Genomic DNA, 19335 nt, shown 5'->3' with positions numbered 1-19335 from the left:
GACACGACGCCATGGCGAGGTTACAGCAAGGAGCAGGCATGTTAATCGCTTATAGAGCGCGGGACACTAGTCTGTCAGTATCTATGAAGATACAACGTTGACGAAATATTCCAGGACTATCTATTGCTGATACAATTACATGAACTACCGACAAACATGGCTTTTGGGACCGTGTATGTACATAAAATAGAAATGTATCGATTAACGTTCGATATCGATTAATAGTGTCTGCACTCTGCGAAGATTACCGAGCTACGTCCTACGTCATCAAAAGGGAACTCCGTTTTTGGTAAGGTCAGACAGCTGCAAAATTGTACACGCAAGTCATTAAATGTTTTTTTTTTTTTTTACTATTATCTATGTATATAGTCCGTTTAATATACAGCTGCAATTCCAAAAACTTGAGATGCTATTTTTTTCTATGTAAAATATAGAAAAACACAATGTAATGATTTTCAAATCTCATAAGCCAATATTTAATTCACAAGAGAACATAGAAATCAGCTGATCTTGAATTTCATAGCAGCGATCAGTCTCCAAAACATTGGGATGGGCGGGAACAAAAAGCTGGAAAAAAGAGATAGTAAAAAGAAACAGTTTGAGGAACATATTGCAACTAATATGTTAACTGGCAACAAGTAAGTTACATGACTGGGCACAAAGAGAACACCTTAGAGACACAGAGTATCTCAGAAGATGATCAGAGGTTCAGCAATCTGCAAAATAAACTGTATACAATTTGAGGCAAAATCTAAATATTATTCCGCAAAACTGAATTGTGAAAACTTTGAATGTAGGGTCCTCTACAGTACATAATATTGTCAAAATATTCAGAGAAATGTCTGCCTGCAAGGGTCAAGCCCGAAAATCTGATTTTCAGGCCCTCAGGCATTATTGCATGGGCTCTTCCACATGAAAATACAGATTAAAGTTCGACCGTGCAAATAAGAAGTCATACGTGAACATGACCCTCAAAGGCAGTCATATTCTCTGGGCCAAAACATTCAAAATGTACTGAGGCAAAGTTCAAAACTATTCAGATTGATTGATAGATAGATAGATAGATAGATAGATAGATAGATAGATAGATAAATAAATACTTTATTCATCCCAATTTGGGAAATTGGGTGGTCAGGCGATGTAATTTGAAATTCTTTTTTGGAAATCATTGACCTTGCATTCTCTTGACTTAAAAGGAAAAGGACCATCAATCTTGTTATGAACACTTAGTTAAAAAATCTCTGACGGTATGGGAGTGCATTAAGTGCTTATGGAAATGGGAATTGGCGCATCTGGCTTCATCAATGTCGAAAGGTATAAACAGGTTTTAGAACAGCATATGCTCCCATCCAAACGACATCTTTTTCAGGGAAGGTCTTGCATATTTTAGCAAGACAATGCTAAACCATATACTGAATCTATTGCAACAGCGTGGCTTCCTTGTAGAAGAGTCTGGGTGCTGGCCTGGTCTGGCCTGCCTGCCGTTCAGTCCAAGCCTTTCACCTGTTTAGAATATTTGGCACATCATAAAACACCAAATTAAGGATAGTTGAGCAGCTAGTCCTTTATCAGAAAACGTTCTTCTCCGAACTGCTGTGAAGAGGGGAATCCAGCAGTGGTAAAACAGACATGTTGCTGCCAAGATGAGCATCGTAAAATATCTCCCTCTCAAGATTTGATATGTTTTCTATGTCCTACTGTGAATAAAATTTCAGTTCATGATATCTGCAAATCGTTGCGTTGTTTTTATTTGACATAATATTAAACATCCTGACTTTTGTGAATTGCAGTTGTAGAATATTTATAGACAAAAAATGATGTGAGACAACTGGACACCTTTACAAAAAAAAAACTGACAGTGTACAAATTCTACATGAATGTATATTTGTTAATATTTATGGCCTCTCATAACCTAATAATTATTCATCTTGGAGCATACTGTTGGGGAGCTGGTGGGAATCCAAACAATGACAGCTTCCATCCCAGTGGCCTGCACTCAAAACTGAGCTCAGACTTCAAAACCAGCAATTACTTTTCTCCTCCTGTTCTTATCCACATCGTGTTTGTTCTTGTTGAAGGATGCATAAAAACTGACCTCAGTACAGCTTAGAAATAGAGATTTGTTAAATGCTTTGTTAAATATTTATTATTTATAACAGTTTAAATAGAACAATCTCTCCAGTAAGTTTTGCCGCATCACAGTTGAATTTCTAAATGCATTTAATATGAAATAACAGTTTTCATCCTCCCCTGTTAAACTGTTAAATGAACACAGACCGTGAGACTGAACTTAGCAATGGGCACACATATATCCGTGTGGATATTTTGATATCAGTGCCAAACAAGAACATATTCTAATGCAGTTAAACAGGTATAGTGCAGTTCTATTATTTCTATAGTTGTTTTGTTTTTAGACATTCAGGCACATGTATGTACTGTACAGTCCTGGAAATGTCTGGCATCGCTTTATCGTCGCAGATCATTGCTCACAATGTCAATTTAAGTCCATTCTCAACAAAAGACTTCCATGCGAAGTGCAATGATCGTTCCAGCATCTTCAAAAACTGACAGCAAGCTGGAGCTTAAGTTTTCAGCAGTAGGCACTACCAACAGGCAATCAGGTGAATGTCTGTTTCCACTGAATGGATCACCCCAATGGACGATGCACTTTTTCTCACACCGAAAATGAAGAGAAATCTTTATTCACAGCCAGCTGGATTTCTCTTCCTCAAATTTCTGCGGATCAATGAAAGGCTTGTCGATGGATTTGATCATCAGCTCGCCACAGTACGCGCACTCCGATGCGATGATGTCATCAATGTCCGATATTATTTGTTCACGGCTTGTACCGGCATTACCCTTGCCCAGACTGGAAGTGTCTCCTTCTTCTTTTGGGGCCGGACGGTGGCGTGATTTGGATTGCGTTGTTGCTGCCAGCTTTTTCTGCAGCTCCTCCAGGCGACTCTGTTTGTAGGCCGACAAGTGAGGCGTCACTTCCTACAAGGCAGAAGAAGAAAGAATATTATCCCCATGCTAGCATTGACATTTTCAGAATATATCTTTCGGAGTAGGTTTTGTCAAAAATTGGTTACCTGTTAAAGAAAAGCTAAATATCTGGTGTGCAGTGACATATAATGATGTCATGAAGTGTTTGCATTATGACTGAAAAGGCAGTATGAAAGCCCTGTTTACCTGGAACAGGCAGTCATAGTGGAACATGTGTCCACACAGGAACAAGTAGAAGGGCCTGTTGAGTAATGGAAAGTCACACCCAGCACACTTTTCTTGGGAATCCACAACACCATACTTGTTCCTCATTTCCTGGATGTCCTCTCTGATGCGTTTGGCGCTTTCCGTGGCCTCCTCCATCTCTTGCTTTAGCTCTTCAATGTGCTGGTTGTACTCCTCCAGGGAACTGCAGATGGCCTCCTGAGAAACCACGATGAACGAAAGATCGACTTTAAGGGATATACTACGTGTAATTTTATTTTTATTTTAACAGTGTAATGAGCTCACTTTCACTATACAAGGGAGATCATTAAAGAATCAAGTGTAACAGTCAATTCACAAAGAAAAAAAAGAAGAGACGTGCTTGTTCTGGTAACAGACCTTAAAGTGGTCAATGGTGACAAAGTCTGGAAAAAAAGGCAGGATATCTTCAATCTTCAGCAAGTCGCAGCTGGACAGACAGTTCATGGCTTTCTTTACATCTTTCTCCTCCTGCACCACATGTCTGGCGATCTTCAGCCAAAGCTTTTTCCTCATCTCCTCGTCATCCTCGGGCAGGTCGGCACAGGACTTGGCTAGGTCTACATCGACCTATTGACAATAGATAAAAAAAAATTTAAAAAATAAACATAAGAGACATCTGTAAAATTTAGTCAAAGTTTATGTTTTGCTAATAGAAAGCTATTTTTTTTTCTCTTTACATGCAGAGCTGACCCAGGTACAGGCATCACTTACTTGTAAAGCGAGATCCACTGCCTCCTCATACAGTTCCATAATCCTATAAACTAGCACACAGGCCCGGAGGTAGCCATGCTCCGCACACAGCCTGAGGGCGTACTTCAGATCATAATGGATCTCTGAGGCGTGGGTGCCAGCCTGCTCCAGATACCACAATAGTGAGTCTGGCTTATACTTTGCGTAAAGCGAGAGCAGGTAGTTGTGAATGGCCTCCTCTGTCACGTTCAGCTCGTACACGCAGAACTCCATGTAGCGGATGGTTTCGCTGATCTGCTGGGTGCTGCCCATCTGGCTGTAGTTCATCAGAGCCGGGATGAGCTTCTTAGGATCCAGCCTCTTGCCCATCTGGATCCACGCATCTACCACATTTTTGGGAATGTGCTGCATGAGGACGGGGGAGAACTTGTAAAAGAGATTTTCGTCGCAGTGCTTGGAGAGCACTTCCAGTGCAGCGCTGTAGTTGTCGTGCTGGCAGTGGTGAGATATCACCCGTTCGTAGTCCTGCATGACGACTGAGAAGTAAACCATGTCGTCCACGTTGCCGTGGCTGGCCAGCAGGTCGTAGATGGTGCTGCGGTTGTTGAACAGACACTCCTTATTCTTGGAGCTGCTCATGAACTGGCGGAACTCATCGCGAGTCTCCTGGAAGATGAGGCTGTTGCCATCACTCTCCAGCTGCCCAAGGCGGTTCAGGTAGAGTTCTGCTAGCCAGGTGACCAGCAAGGTGATCTGTGTTCTTTCACTCTGTTTGAGATTATTTAGCTTCTTCAGTAAGAACTCCTTCAAGGCCTCCTCTTGTTTGGCTTCGATGAACTTGAGTGCAATCTCTTCAAAGTAGTTCTGTGTTAGTGCGTAGCACTTGGCGCTCTCCAGGTATCGCTTATTCTGGAAGCAGTGCTCAGCCTCTTTGGCCAGCACCATGTCCATGCACTCAGGACGGTCACGGCAATACTCTTTGGCTAGATCAAATTTATTCATGCTCATGTACATCTGCCAGACGTCCCTGGCCTCGCGCTGAATGTGATATCGGAAAACTGCCCGCTCAGTGTAGATCCACACCAACCCGCCCACCGGGTCTTTGATCATCCTCTTGAGGGTGCCAAATTTATCTGGGAACACATCCTCATAGACCACCTGTCCATTCAGAGTGCAGATGGCCTTAACTCGGTCATGAAGCAGGAGCAGGAAGTGGAACTGTGTCAGCACTATGGAGATGGGTCTGTTGAGACTTAGATCAATGTCAGGAGTGTACTCCCATACCTGTTTAATTGACAAAGATGAAATACAGAACTCAGAAAATATGTAAAACATAGAGATAAACACAACATGGGTAAATGAGGAGGGTTGCTTGGGACTATATAAAACGTAGAAACTTTTAATAATCTCCCACACAGAGACAGATATTTACCTGCACATCACTTAGCAGGGAATCAGGTCTGACGTAGTCTAGCTGACCATAAAGAACTCCATTACCCATCATCCAGGCGAACGCCTTCGGGGAGGTTCGAAGCTTTGAAGTGTAGAAGGTGATTTCGCTGTATCCCATGTTGGCTGGGAACTCTTGGAAACTGGGCAGCATGTCCTGGTTCTGGTTGAAGATGGAGCTGAAGCCTTGCTGCTCCGATCCCTCTGGCACCTTGCCCACAAACTGGAAGAGCCGTTTGCGGGTGGTGGCTATGATAAAGTATTTGTTCTCCAGGCCTCGTTCTATCTCCAAGCAGCAGATTGGTGCAGGTTTGCCATCCTCCTCCAGGGAGTGGACCTACCTCAGGAAAAAAAAATTAAAAATTAAAAAAATACAACTTTGCCAAGAGAAGGAAGTGAAACATGTGGGTCAATCTTTTTCAAATGTGGCTTCATTTTCTAAACATAATAAATACGTGATAAAAACTGACAATATGTCGGACCTGTCTGAAGTATTGATCTGGATTTGTGTTGAAGAGGCTGCCCTCATTTGCAGAGATCTCGGCCTCAAAGATGGTGCCTTGACTGGTGCCAACCAGGATGGGTCCTGTGCTGGTCTCATTGCCCAGCAGCTTGTTCCAGCCCACGCTCTCTATGAGGTGGCCCCTCCAGCGGGAAAGACTGCGCACCTTCTGGGTGTTCCTATTGAGGTATAGGCACTCACTGGTGCTCAGGCTGATAAGCAGATGGGAGCCTGCGGTGGCAAAATATGGAGGAGGATAGAGCTGTTGTTTTTAATATGTCATAACCATGACACTGCAACACTAATCTTATGAATTATGCAGAGCAGTTGGGTGTGCAGCTTGACGGTTCGGTGCGCAAGCGGAAGGCAAACTGTAATAACAAGTTGCCTAATTATGCTTTTTAGACAAATCTTTGTGGTTTCGCTCACCTGTGGGATCCAAGAACAGTCGATGCACTTTGCTGTCATCTTTCCTTCCTAATTCAGTCTGATTGGGCTGATCTGGTTTGGCCAAGTCAATCCTGCAAGTAACAGGAACAACTCTTAATTCAAACTAATCAAATCAAAACAATGCAAACACCAGTAACACTTAATGCTATGTTTCCCGTATTCTTAATAGCGCTTTTTGCCTCAACAAGGTGTCCTTTCCCAGACTCATGCATAGCTGGTTGTTGCAGACCGCCAGATGGTTTATCTTCTCGGGTGGAGTGAAATCGATCCTCTGCTTGTTGAATATAGGCTTCTCTTCCTCCAGTCTCACATTAACAAAGCCTTCAACGACAAAACCGGTCCGTGTAAGCATAAGCGACGTTTCAACAAAATGACGCCTCGCTTTCAGCGTTTTATTACAGCGCAATTATCTTTTCTGCGCAGCCTGCTATGTGGCTCATGGTGAAAAGGGGCGACTTACCTGAGTGCGTTATCCCGATGTTGGCAGGAGACAAGCGGCTATGCTGCTGCGAACTTTGCCTGCTATTTTGGGAGTCCTCGTACTCGTCGAGGATTGAAGCCATGATTAAACGTACAACGAATAAAACAAAAATTAACTCAGAAAAAAACAACAACACGTAAAATGACTGGCGAGGAGTCAATCCAAAGACGACATGCCAAAGAAGCTAGTGGCTAGCTAGCTAGCTACAATAACGTCTACCAGTCATCGGCTCACAAACGTGTTTCCTTTCTCCGCGCGGGTCTTAGCTTATAAGAAATATTAACATCATACGTTTTTACCCAGCAGTATAAACATGTGAATTTAAGAAAATGCAACCATTCAGGCTACAATAGCATCCAGTTTAGCTTTCGAGTGCACTACACAGGGTGGACCATCATAATCAGGTGATACATGGAATCATGTGATCTGTTTTGAGGTAGTGCCGTCTTTAACAGTAGGGGGCGCACTTTGTCCGGATTTAGACGTTTGTTTTTAACTGTTGAGGAAGAATTGTGCAGAAACCTAAAAAAAACTTTTTACAAACTCAAGCTCAGGGGTATACATGCGATTGTGTTTTGTACTAAACTCACCTTCATTTATTCTGTCAATGCAGTCAAAACTCTATGGAAAGACTGAAAATGATTAATTATTTAATTTGTTATGAGTTTCTATTTAGCAAATGAGCCTATATTGTGTTTTCGTGGCTTTGAATGCCGTTGTGATCAACCTGATCATTCTCCCAGCAATATATCTCACATTCACAAATTCAAATGTAATAATGAATGTCCTGTAGAGAGAGATGAAACATCTCTCTATTTCTATCTGTGTCCATCTAAGTGCTGCTCTCTGTTTTCCTTTTCTCGGTGGGAGTGTCTATGCAAATCGCAACCTGTTTGAATAGCATCATCATTCCTCCCAACACATGTTGCCTCTCCTCAGGCTGAGCCGCGTTCTCCAGTCACAGACGGACATTCAGCCAGGCGGCAGTGTGTGTTGCAGACCCGCAAGCCAGCTGACGCTCAGTGTCTTCTTTCACGCAGACTAAGCAGAAGGAGAGTTTACAGACAGACGTTTCATGCTCTGCTCGACATGCCACCCCAGATGGATTACTTTTACCACGAGTCCCGAGTCCCCTCAGCTTGCGGGCTTACCCGGGAAGATGAGCTGGATCCCGGTGTCATCAGCTGTATGCTGGTCGGAGACGGAGAAGTCGGGAAGACGAGCATGATTGTGAGCTACATCTCCAATGGATACCCGACAGAGTACAGACAGACAGGCTTTGATGTGTTCTCCGGTGAGTTATTTTGACTTAAACTGAAAAAAATTCTCGTTTTTATGGCAGCTAAACATGTGTGATTTTTATTTTATTTTTTTAAATTTTTTATTAATGTGACATAAAGTGAAGTTAGCTGAAACTGACTGATCCTTGTTTCTGGTTTCCAACAGGTCAGGTCCAAGTAGAGGGCTCTCCGGTCAGAATTCAGCTTGTAGACACTGCTGGACAGGTATGTCTACTAATTTTTTTTTGTTTTCGATTGCAGATAATGTAGAGAGAAAAATTATCCCTGGGGTGTTTTAAATTGGAGTTCTAAAATCACATCTGATGAGTGTCAAATTATATGTTAGACACAGTTATTTATATCCAATTTCCACTGCTGTTTTTTTCTTTATTAATTAAGGCTTGAATTTTGACGTACAAACTCTGCAATATCCTTGCTTAATCCAAAATGTGACTCAGTAACAAGATTTCTCCTTGAAAGTTATGGCTGATCTTTTCCTCTCACTTTAGTGAGTCACTCTCAGTCAGCTTTTCCTCCATCATGTCTGTTCAGAGTTTGATTGACACTAACCTTTGCTCTGTATTCCACGCAGGAAGAGTTTGATGAATTCAGGGCTCTTTCCTATGCCCACACGGACGTCTTCCTACTGTGTTTCAGCATGGTGAACCCCACTTCCTTTCACAACATCACCACCAAGTGGGTCCCAGAGATCCGGGCCCACAATCCGTCCTCGCCCATCATTCTTGTCGGGACTCAGTTGGACCTGATGCTGGACGTGAACGTCCTCATCAATTTGGACCAATCTAACGTGAAGCCAGTCCTGAGCTCTCGGGCCCGGAGCATGGCGGACAAGATCAGGGCGGCAGACTACATTGAGTGCTCGTCACTCACGCAGAAGAACTTGAAGGAGGCATTTGATGCGGCCATCTTTGCTGCAATTAAGAACAAAGCCCGCAAGAGCAAGAAGAGGAGGTTTTCGGACAGGCGCACTAAAGCTTTCTCCAGGTGCAGCTGGAAGAAGTTCTTCTGCTTCGTCTGAACTCTTCGTGTCAACCCTGTGGGTTGTGGACAAGACTTTTAATTTATCCAAATGTCTTACTTTCACTTTCATCACACATATGATTGATGGCAGCCTTTTTAATTTTTAACAAAAATTAGTTTTGTCTTGGATGCCAAAAGTAATGGGGACTTACGTCAAGAGGATTCTTCGCATTCACAGCAGTTTCACTCCACATCAGACTGATGCATATTCAGTGTTTGATACAGGAAGGCAAAAAACAGATCTTCCTGTTTTTCCAAAAAGTATGTGTGTCTGCTATGCTGCAATACTACGGGGAAAAGGGCAGTCATACGAGACTTTGAGGGGTATAAACGTATCGACTTGCAGAACCCAGCCACAGAGAGAAAAGCCAGGCCGATATGTAAAAAGCTGTGAATTTGCATGCTGCCTGGCCACCGGCTGCAACCTTTAAAGCAAGTGAGGGGAAAACGGAAAGTGTCAGGACTGTGCGTTTGGGCAGATGGGTGTGGGACTGCACCAGCCTATTTATACGCAGCAGCTGCAAGTTCTGCTCACAGTGAGACTTGCTGCATTCTTACCTCCTTGTGAAAGCTTCCCTGTCTGGTTTGGTTGGTTGTTTAGAAGTCTTCAAGTGAGCCAGCTGAGAATCTTATCAAGCCTACCATTTGTTTTTGACCAGACTTTTTATCACCTGGTGATACACGGCAGGAGGATTTTTTTTGTTTTCGTTTGAGGCAATCACAAAGATGTGTATCTTCACTGTCTTAATCTTTCAGTCAGGAGAGGAGCTGGTTTGAAAACCCTCTTGTCTGCGGTGCAAAGTAGCAAGAGAACAGTAACCTTTGGCTTTTTGTCCCTGACTCTCATCAATCTGCATCTGTAAAAGCAAGCCCTGTAGGAGGCTCTGCCTCCACCGTGCAGATCCTCCCACCACCATCATCAGCCTGCCTTATTCACCTCTAATTGTCCATATCCACAATATACCCCTGATCCCCTCAAACCCAGTGAGTGTAGAATTAGAGGATGCTTAACAGCCTCTATGTGAATGTAACTGTAAGAAAATTCTCCTTTAGAAAGTAATGTTTTGCCCTGCAGCGTGTTAAGATATGATGCTTGTGAAAGTGTAAATAAGTGTGGGATTTGCTATGCTTCTTATAGAAGCCACCTTGATGTTTCTGTTTATTGAAACAAGTATGTAAGCGAAATATGTGATGAGGCAAAAATTAAATATCACTGTCTTAGCCCGCAAACTATGTTTTGTCACCTCTTTGCGTCACTGTCATTGATCTCAACAAACACATTCTTCTAACTTGTGTGTCTTTTTTACACGGTGGAGTGATTTGATGTAAATAAACTAAGAGAAACTTCCATGTGTGTGTTATGTATATTTTTAGAACAGCTCGCCTGCAATGTTGTGACTGTGCAATTCACAACCACCTATCACGTCTGATAGTAGCAGCTAATTTACACTGAAGGACACACTCAACAGCTCACTCACAACTCCACCAGGTAGTTTTCCTGAACCACCTATACACCCAAACATATGATAAGTAACCTCAGGCCTCCCGCCGTGCATTGGGCTGGCCGGCTCTAATGCAATCCACATGACTGTCGATGGGGTATGGCAGTTGCCATGCTGTGACTGATTGCTGTGTCTGAATGTGTCTTTTCCAAAGGGACCTGTGAGAGTGACAAGTCACAGGAGAGTGATTGGGAGGATTCACAGATGAAGAATAAACATTATCAGCAGGCTTCTTTTCTTTCTTTCTTTTTATCACAACAATGGAGTGCTGGACATTGCTTATAAAACCTAAAGGCATCATTGGCTTTTGTCTGAGAAGGGAGACTCAAAGCAGCATAAATAGGTCTGATATGCTCGTTTATACTCTGAGCTGGGGGGAGATGAACGTGGAGAGAGGGCCGTTTCTGCCATGCCACAAAAAGTGAGGATGGGTTATGAAAGGGTTATTAAATATTCAAAGACCTGACAGCTCTGCAGTGTCCTTGTCCTGAGCTGGGTGAGTCACAACTGAGCTGGTGGATAAAAACACACATCACCCCAATACATCGGCAATCTGTTTACCATTAGTCATTGTACCATCCATCATGTGGTTTTGTGTCAGGGCTCTGTTTGAACTTCCGTTGTCAGTGGGTTAGTGTGGGACATCCTGCGTCTGACCTCATATGGAGGGGTCACAGGAGGGTGCTGGTGTTTTGTCATCTGACACCCTGTCACAAGTGGACCCACAATGAACTTTGATTTGACTTTCAGGGACGCTTAGTGCCCCAGGCAAGACAGTTGGGGATTGTTGTTAAGCTGCCCGAATCTGATGTAAAGAAAAGCCATGTATTTAAGGTGTATACACATTATACGTTTGTTTTTTTTTTGATGTAATACTGAGATGCTAACAGTTTTTATCTTAAAGCCCTGATAAGTGAATGCACGCCACCTGTCCGGCGCCAAAGGAGGATGCGAGACTTTAACTTTAAAAGATGTGATTCAGGGATATGAAGCAATGAAATAAACTAGTCAGCGTAGTGTGAAAAGGTTGAACTATGCATGGATATAACAAACAGTTGAAATAAGTTACTCAAAGCATATTATGTGCATTATGTTTATATTATTATTTGAAGTCTGTGGGTGGTGGGCATCTTCTTCAGTAAGAAGTGGAATAAGCAGATCAAATATGTGATTGAAAAGGTGATTATGTCAAAGCTTTTTACAAGATTAGCACATCTGTCTCTCATTGTGCTCACCACTATGTAGAAAAAAGCAAAATACCCTGAGTGAGTATCAAAACTTTTCCTCAAAAGTTTTCACATGTGCTTTTCTTACATCATACTTAAAAATCTGCATGATAACAGAGATGGCTGTTGATTGTGAGTAACACAGTAAGCAGGCTGTCATGCATACTGCTAAACTCTCATAGGAACAAGTCAAAAGAATAACACGTTTTTTTTCCTAACCTAGGATTTGTAGACCAAAGTTGAGCCAAAATGAGGTAATGTTTGATTGAAACCGATATGGTCTCAAAAACAACACCCTATTAGATGCTAGTAGCTTATATCCCTGTGTATGCTGGCTCTTTTAGCTAACACGGTTTAAGATTTAAAAGGTCATAAGAGATTAATGTCGAGTCTATATCCTCTTGCATTGCTCCAAATTTTTTAAATTTGAAATTGGTTTTAAAAAATTGTACATTTTGTGCATTTGTACAATTTGTGCATCCTTTTAAAAATAGCGAGTTCGCCACTACAGGTATCAGATGAAGGGTAGGCTATCGGCCGAATCCCCACACGTTCAGATCCACTTCTTGGTTCAGTTCGGACTCATTCTACCAACTGTACTTGTGTATATGAACAGTTTTCCTGTGCAATAAAAAAACATTGATATCAGGGTTATCACGTGACTGCTTTTGCGATTTACACCAGCTGACTTGGCCATGTTCCCATATTTAAGCACTTAATCTAAACCATGTCCTGATCTTGTCACAAAACCTGTGTACAAAATAAATAAATTCCACCGACATTGTAATTAACTCAGATGTGCTCTTAAATGTGTTTAAATCGTGCTCTACATTGGTTCAAATGTAGCTAATTGATTAATTATCATTTTGTGTGGAGTGTGTGAATGAAAGTGATGGTCTCTCAGGTCAGGGAAGGCTGTGAGACTCTTTTCAGAAAGAGACTTGAATGTCACATCTTAGTGATTATTCTATACTGGAATTATATTACCCTAATCAAATGAAAACAAAACACAGATATTTTTTTTTGTCAAGTTGACAAAAGAAATGTAATGATATAAATGATAACACACATATTCTTCAGTCATTTTGGTTGAACATGATGTAAACACAGGGACTTTTATGTTGTGCAGTCATCGTGCACTCATTGAGCAACTGCAAAGGTAATGTTGGACAGGTTTTAGGTTCCCAGGAGTTCAGTGAACTGTTCCTCCTCCCCCCTCTGCTCCTCCTTTTCTTCTCATGGTTAGTCATCCATTTTTTCTCTCATCTTCTCACTGAAGGCTGGTCCTCCTGCGAGGATCCCCTGCTTTTAGTGATTGAGTCAGAAGTAGTCAACCAGCTCTTCTTCTGGCTCGAGGCCAGTATCACTCTAGGTTTCACTGTAGGCCCAGACTGGCAAGGAAGCCTGGGAATCAGCAGGTGCACTGACAGGTCTGCCTGGCTCAGGACAAAGCCTATTGGTTAGATCCTCCCGCTGCTCTTTGGCCACCCAAACTGGCAGTTTAACAGTTGTGCACAGGAGAAACCTTGGCACCATTTACAGTGCATCTTTCTCACAGATATCGAAACTGTCTCTTGTGTTCTTATTGTTGCTTTTGTTGTATTTCTCTGTTTTTTTGGCAAATTGTGTGCGTCTTAGAATAAATGACACGTGTGTATGCTACATTATGATTGGGTGACAGTGTTTAAAATTAAGACTAAAGGTAGACATGCCAAAACAACTAAGTATTTTACACAACATAATTAAAAAATGTCCTCATAAACATTAAAAGGAGATTCTACATGCTATTGTGTTCCTGTTTTGTTATCATAAAGCCATTTCCATAACAAACAACCTGTCACTCACACCTAACGTGCAAGTCTGTGGATATAACAATAAACTCCCATTATTTCTGTCAAAACATAAACTGTCAGTTTCGATGTGAAGCATTGCCAATGAGAATTCACCTAGTTCATGAATGGCTGCCTGGAGGCAACAGCAGTTAGGTCTGTATAACAGTCAACAGCATAAGTTCCCCTCCATGCATCTGCAGGGCTGCTCGTGCAGTTGAGCAATACACAGAGAAGTCGATACGTAAACCCCAACACTTTCTTTCAGCGTTGAAAGAAGTGGATAATCGGATGCTTTTGTTGATTCTTTGCATTTAGGGACTTAAAAGTAATTCACAAAGGTTGAAATGCAGAGAAAGCCCTTCGATTCATTGTTGGAAGCAGTATCTTCTACTGTGTGTGATCAGTTTAACCTGTATCTCAATCTACCATCTTTGAGAGGGACATAATGACTTTTAGAGTGACCGTCAATGACCACACATGATCAAAGGAGTGCAAAGATGAAGTCCACACACAGATGAGATGAGATGAGACAAACGACGAGATGATTTGCACTTCAAACAAGCCTCGTCTCCAGGCTCATTGTGCCACCGACGACTAAAGGACGCCCAGGATGTTATCAGTCGTCCACAGCTCAGAACACCAAAGGAGCTGTCCAAAAGTGGGGAAATCAATTGATCTGGGTAAAAGGGGAGAGTGAGCGTGTAATGTTACACTTTTTTATGTGTTTCTACTGAACAATTAGCTTTTTTCATGAACTCAATGCAGCACCGTGAACTTTGGGGCTGCATTGGGTCCATGAACATCCGCAACAATCCCTCTGGCAGAATTTACCCAGTTAGTTCCACGGTCATATTTCTAGAAAATCACCTAATGAGAGCTTGTTGGAATACAACAGCAAATCTTCCGGAGAATTTGCAGAGAGCGGATTAGCTGATGAATGCTGCCTCATACGCGTCTCTCCTGACCTGTATGTTGCTTTCCATTCACTTGCTGGTCTTTGCACATAGGTCAAAGCACACGTGATACCGATCAACAGAAAAAGTGTCATTATTACAAATTGGAAACTTCATTTGTACTTCTTGTAATGTCATGGTCGAAACACTGTGATTTACACAGCGTAGCGTCCTGCATCTGGTGTGCTACCCCGGCGCCACTTTAGAGTATCTCTGGTTTTGATTGGGCATCTCCAGCGGGAAATCTCTTAAGTGAATGTTTAAATGGAAAGTGCTGAAAAAGTTAGAATTTTCCGCACATTCTCCAAATTTTGTCTGATGTTTATATCTGAAAATGGCTACATTTTTTTGCTACAAATTTTTGACTTCATTATCACAACGTGATGGTGGTAATAACACATCCAGCAGCAATGCAGTACTCACACATGAATTCAAACTCAGTATACCTTTTTCATTTCATTCAGAACCCCATGCTAGAGCAGACATAAGTCTGAAACATATTATAAAGGTTATAGAGATAATAACATAAGGCCTAATAAATGTACAATTGAGGATTTGTAATTTGTTTGATTTGTGCTCGCAGCTCTATCTGAAGCTGTTGTTTATTGAAACAATCAAGTCCAGCCTTCTGTGAACCTGAGATCATTTCTAAGATGAGCAATGAGTGATGTCTTACTCACCAAAGGTGTCACAGTCTTATCAACACACTGTCCTGATGACCACTAAATGAATGTACTGTCTATCCAGAACAGGGATTGGAAATTTGTCATGCCAAATCTTTGCACCTTTCTTCAGAAGAGAGACTGATGATAAATTCTGAGACACCTCAGCAGTCCTGTCTGCGGGGCTGTAGGGAATGAGACAGGCCGGCGTCATTATCATGTGTCAAATACAGAAAGTTGTGGATTGAAGTTGTCTGCGTTTGTTTTTCTAGAATCAACTCATTTGTGACTGATCACGGAACTACAGGACAAAATTAAACTGCAGCACAAAAAATAATGAAAGTGTGTAACTTGTTTTTGTGATCGTAATGTAATCATAGGATGTGTTTGTCTGGTGGTAACCAGACCTGGACTCGGATGCCCAGTTGTAGTGACCGACAACAACCATGATTATGAGTTTAGGAGCTACACTGAAGAAATAGATAGATGAATACAACTATCATCCCTTTTACTTTGGTATGTTAACATCGAAAGAAAGAAGCAGTGTTTGAATGTTTTACTTCAAAGTAGTATTAAAGTAGTATATTCCAATGCATTACCATCAGGCACAGTTAACGTGAAGTAAATTGTACCACAGAGTTTGGTTTCATGCTGAGAACAGACAAATAACTGGCTGTTTATGAAGTGGCTTTGAGTCATAGTTTTATAAAGTGACAGTTATCCATGTTTAAAATGGAATACTGAGTGCAATTTGCATACAGGAAGTGTGTGATCTGATTGGATGTGAGATTGTAAATTGGGTGTGTCTACGTCTGGGAAGCAAGGGGGTGAGGTGTTCTCACAGTGGCGTTGGGGGATGATTAGGAGGAGGGAGTCAGGGGGTGTTGTGACATCCACACAACTCACATGGTGGCAGTGAAGCAAGCAAGTGCTTTAAGCAAGTCTACACAACACCCATTATCCCGAGAGCACTCTCCTGTATGTCTGTAGGCACACACATGTACACATACAGGAACAAATACAGACATATGCAATGGCACATACAAGACAAGCATGCACACGGGACAATGTACATGTTTACATAATCACAAACTTCGGGAGACAGACGTTGATTTGCCTCAACAGGACATTGGTCCAGAAAACAATATACATAATGCATACAGTAGGTAGTGTATGTTTCAGTCATGTTTTCAGAGAGCAATAAGCTGTGTCTGGACTTGTTCAGCAGAAAGTGACTCTGAGTAGTCCGATACTCACAGAAGAGTAAATCGGCTTACTCAGTTTGTTTATGTCACCAGCATAGAGGGAGTGTGTGCACGTGGTCGAGGCAACTTCATCACAAAAAACAGATTTACCATGATAAGAATCACTTCTAAAAATCGTCTGATTTCTCAATATGAACAAACTGTGCAACAACATAATGCACTTTATGCTTTATCTTAATCCATCTGGCTACATCCTGTTGCTACATATTACTCAACTCTCAGCTAGAAAGTCAGTCTCGGCATAAAAACAGTGAGATATTTTGTTACGTGAGTGGTAAATAGAGAAAAGAAAGTAGGGGTGTTGTGTGTTTTCAATATCCTCATTAAAAAAGTACAGTTTTAATTTTTTTACTTGCCAGGTAATGTTGAAAAAAGAAAAAAGAAAACACCTAACAACCAATCAACCAAATTCTGCCAAATGGCGTCAGGCGAGTAACATGACTGGGCATAAAAGATCACAGAAAGTCTCACAGAAAGGCGGTTTGTTATTATTTTGCAGTTCAAACCCCAGCACACCTCGGATGGTGCATGGAAGCTAAATCACATATGCAAGTTTTGGGGCAACATCTGCTGTTGCGGTTGATGTCTAGTTTGCATAGGAAACCTTCCTGACTGTGCAAAGTGACCCGGAAGAGCAGTTTGAATTCCCCAAACGCTAAGGAAAGGAGCTCCAATTCTTATCTCCTGTAGTGTAGGATACAATGGACTATCCTTTATGAAAGGTTTATTAGTGTAGTTGGATTCACGATGAAGTGCAGTTGTCTTTTCTGAAGGCCTTAAGAATTTTTTCCCACCACTTTTCCGTAACCCGATGACATTCTCCGTCAAGGTCAAGGAAAAAAAGCTTTAAAAAAGACCAATTGCAGGACATATTAAAAAATAAAGAATTAAAAAACTTTAAAAAAAATTTATTTCAATATAGAATTTGAAATGATTATCAGAATAGAATAACCGGAAGGCATTAGTTGTGAGGACGGGACTCAGACATGAACAATGCCATCGTCCACACTCTCCAACCTCCAAAAAAATGCTGACTTGGTTTCCTGTTAAATGTGAGGTCACAGTCAAACTGTGACAATTTAAAAAAAACTCTATGGAGTAATTTTCGTGTTCAGAAGGGAAAAAAAGTGAAAACGTGTCCATGGACGCAAATCGATAGAATGAATTTACACAACTATTTCACATGTTGCCGTGATACTGGATTGTAATATGACGATACATGTACCTGTTTTAGCAAGGTCTCTTTTTTCCTTTTGGAAGAAGTGAACTTTGGCACTCAAGCTGCATTGACTGATGGGAAATCTTGCTATTCAGCTAACCGTGAAGTAAAGAGCCATTGTTAAGTTCTTTCCTGTACAGCAGAATTCCATTTTAAGCGAGTGTCTCTGCTTCCCCACAATTTAGAATCTCACTTAACAGGCAATTTCTGGGCAATTGGAAAGCACCCTCGGAGTGAGGCACATCCTAAAGATTGGATATAGTAAACATAGGACAAGAATGCCTTGAGTAAGAAATTCATGGACCAAGTCTACCTTTTTTATTGACCCCCAAAACATAGAAGTGAAGAACTGAAATATAAAAGGGTTACAGGTCCATATGTGATATTTGATGACACAAAAACAGTTCCAATTCATTCCATGACTTGAAGTCTCACAACTGTTTGTTTCAAGAGAAGAAGAGGGAATTCAAGTGAACCGAAATACAGCGGCCAGGATAAAAACTTTTCTTAAGCGGTTTTACTCACTTCTCGTGTATACTCAATAACTGCTAAGAAGCCCTAAAAGTTTCTGATATCATAGCCCAGGCAGGCATCCACTTTAGAGCGTGGATGTGTCATGAGCGTCATGTGTTCACGTCAGAAAAGGAACTTTCCACGGGCGAACCTGAGGAAATGGATAATCACACAGTGTGCAGGATATACATCTTAGGTGCTTTTCCATGTTTGGAAATAAAGAGCAACCATGTTAATCAAGATATTAAGTCATCTCATCTCACATTAGTATATAACATTTCTTTGTCTGAGAAAGAAAGAAAGATCAAGATTCATTTTATTCTTCATTAAAAGAGTGTTATAAGAAGACAGGTTTGATCTACCTTTGTAGAGCCCCACTCATGTCACATGAATCAGTGAAGGAGCGCATTTCAGTCGTACCTCTGAAACTGTGGAAATGACTGAAAGGGGTCTGGGTTATAGTAATCTTTCCTCTTCACCGTGACTGTAGTCTGCTCCTCTCTTTAATGCTCTCTATTGTCTCTTAGAAACTGATGTCATTCTGCGTGTGGAGTGCATACCATTACTGTGTGGTTAACGATGAGGGTATTTGTGAAGAAGCGTCTTCATAATTCCATTCTCTGCAACACCTGATTACAGAGCCGGCATACTTATCCCTGACACACGTACGCTGTCTGTGCGTACACATCTACAGTCAGACATGTGGACTGAGGAGGCCTGTCATTACAGCATATTTGTTTTCCACGTTAGGATGATTCATGCCTCGGACTGACACAAAAGTTTGACATAAAAACTACAAGCAAGCTTCAGATAAAGCAATAAATGACAATATTTCACAACTTTGTAGGCTTGTTTGTAGTCCGCTTCCTCTATGGGAAAAACATAAACTAAGGCTAATAATCCAAACACTTCATCAAGTAGACCAATCTTCTTTGCAGTCTTTTAAAATGGATGTCCTTTTATGTGTATGCAAACCACAGTAACATTTAGGCACCACTGAAAGCGAAAAAAATTGTGG

The 19335-nt window shown here is 41.6% G+C and overlaps 2 protein-coding genes across 2 annotated transcripts; one reads left to right on the top strand and one right to left on the bottom strand.

The window, feature by feature from the left end:
* Positions 1 to 1759: 1759 nt before the first annotated feature.
* Positions 1760 to 7266, bottom strand: vps18 (VPS18 core subunit of CORVET and HOPS complexes). Its single transcript, XM_075459209.1, has 9 exons — positions 6804 to 7266; positions 6523 to 6664; positions 6323 to 6414; positions 5874 to 6124; positions 5375 to 5728; positions 3964 to 5226; positions 3610 to 3819; positions 3193 to 3429; positions 1760 to 2997 (listed from the first exon to the last, which is right to left on the bottom strand). Exons 1-9 carry the CDS (start codon positions 6904 to 6906, stop codon positions 2704 to 2706), a joined length of 2946 nt encoding a protein of 981 aa, XP_075315324.1. The 5' UTR covers positions 6907 to 7266; the 3' UTR covers positions 1760 to 2703.
* A 486-nt stretch (positions 7267 to 7752) lies between these two features.
* rhov (ras homolog family member V) lies at positions 7753 to 10493 on the top strand. Its single transcript, XM_075459392.1, has 3 exons — positions 7753 to 8118; positions 8271 to 8329; positions 8697 to 10493. The coding sequence occupies exons 1-3, from the start codon at positions 7914 to 7916 to the stop codon at positions 9141 to 9143; spliced, it is 711 nt and encodes a 236-aa protein (XP_075315507.1). The 5' UTR covers positions 7753 to 7913; the 3' UTR covers positions 9144 to 10493.
* Positions 10494 to 19335: the final 8842 nt, after the last annotated feature.

Source organism: Odontesthes bonariensis, chromosome 24 (genome assembly GCF_027942865.1).
Source record: "Odontesthes bonariensis isolate fOdoBon6 chromosome 24, fOdoBon6.hap1, whole genome shotgun sequence".
Lineage (NCBI taxonomy): Eukaryota > Metazoa > Chordata > Actinopteri > Atheriniformes > Atherinopsidae > Odontesthes > Odontesthes bonariensis.
The sequence above is the reverse complement of the archived record's forward strand: the minus strand, read 5'-3'. Positions and strand labels throughout refer to the sequence as shown.

Bases quoted from the DNA above. Each gene is read 5' to 3' on its own strand.
- rhov (XM_075459392.1), top strand. From the start codon at position 7,914: ATGCCACCCCAGATGGATTACTTTTACCACGAGTCCCGAGTCCCCTCA. The intron at 8,119-8,270 runs GTGAGTTATTTT...GGTTTCCAACAG, and splicing joins AGGCTTTGATGTGTTCTCCG to GTCAGGTCCAAGTAGAGGGC. The intron at 8,330-8,696 runs GTATGTCTACTA...TATTCCACGCAG, and splicing joins TTGTAGACACTGCTGGACAG to GAAGAGTTTGATGAATTCAG.
- vps18 (XM_075459209.1), bottom strand. From the start codon at position 6,906: ATGGCTTCAATCCTCGACGAGTACGAGGACTCCCAAAATAGCAGGCAA. The intron at 6,125-6,322 runs GTGAGCGAAACC...TTGCCACCGCAG, and splicing joins ACTGTTCTTGGATCCCACAG to GCTCCCATCTGCTTATCAGC. The intron at 5,729-5,873 runs GTCCGACATATT...TTCCTGAGGTAG, and splicing joins CAGATCAATACTTCAGACAG to GTCCACTCCCTGGAGGAGGA.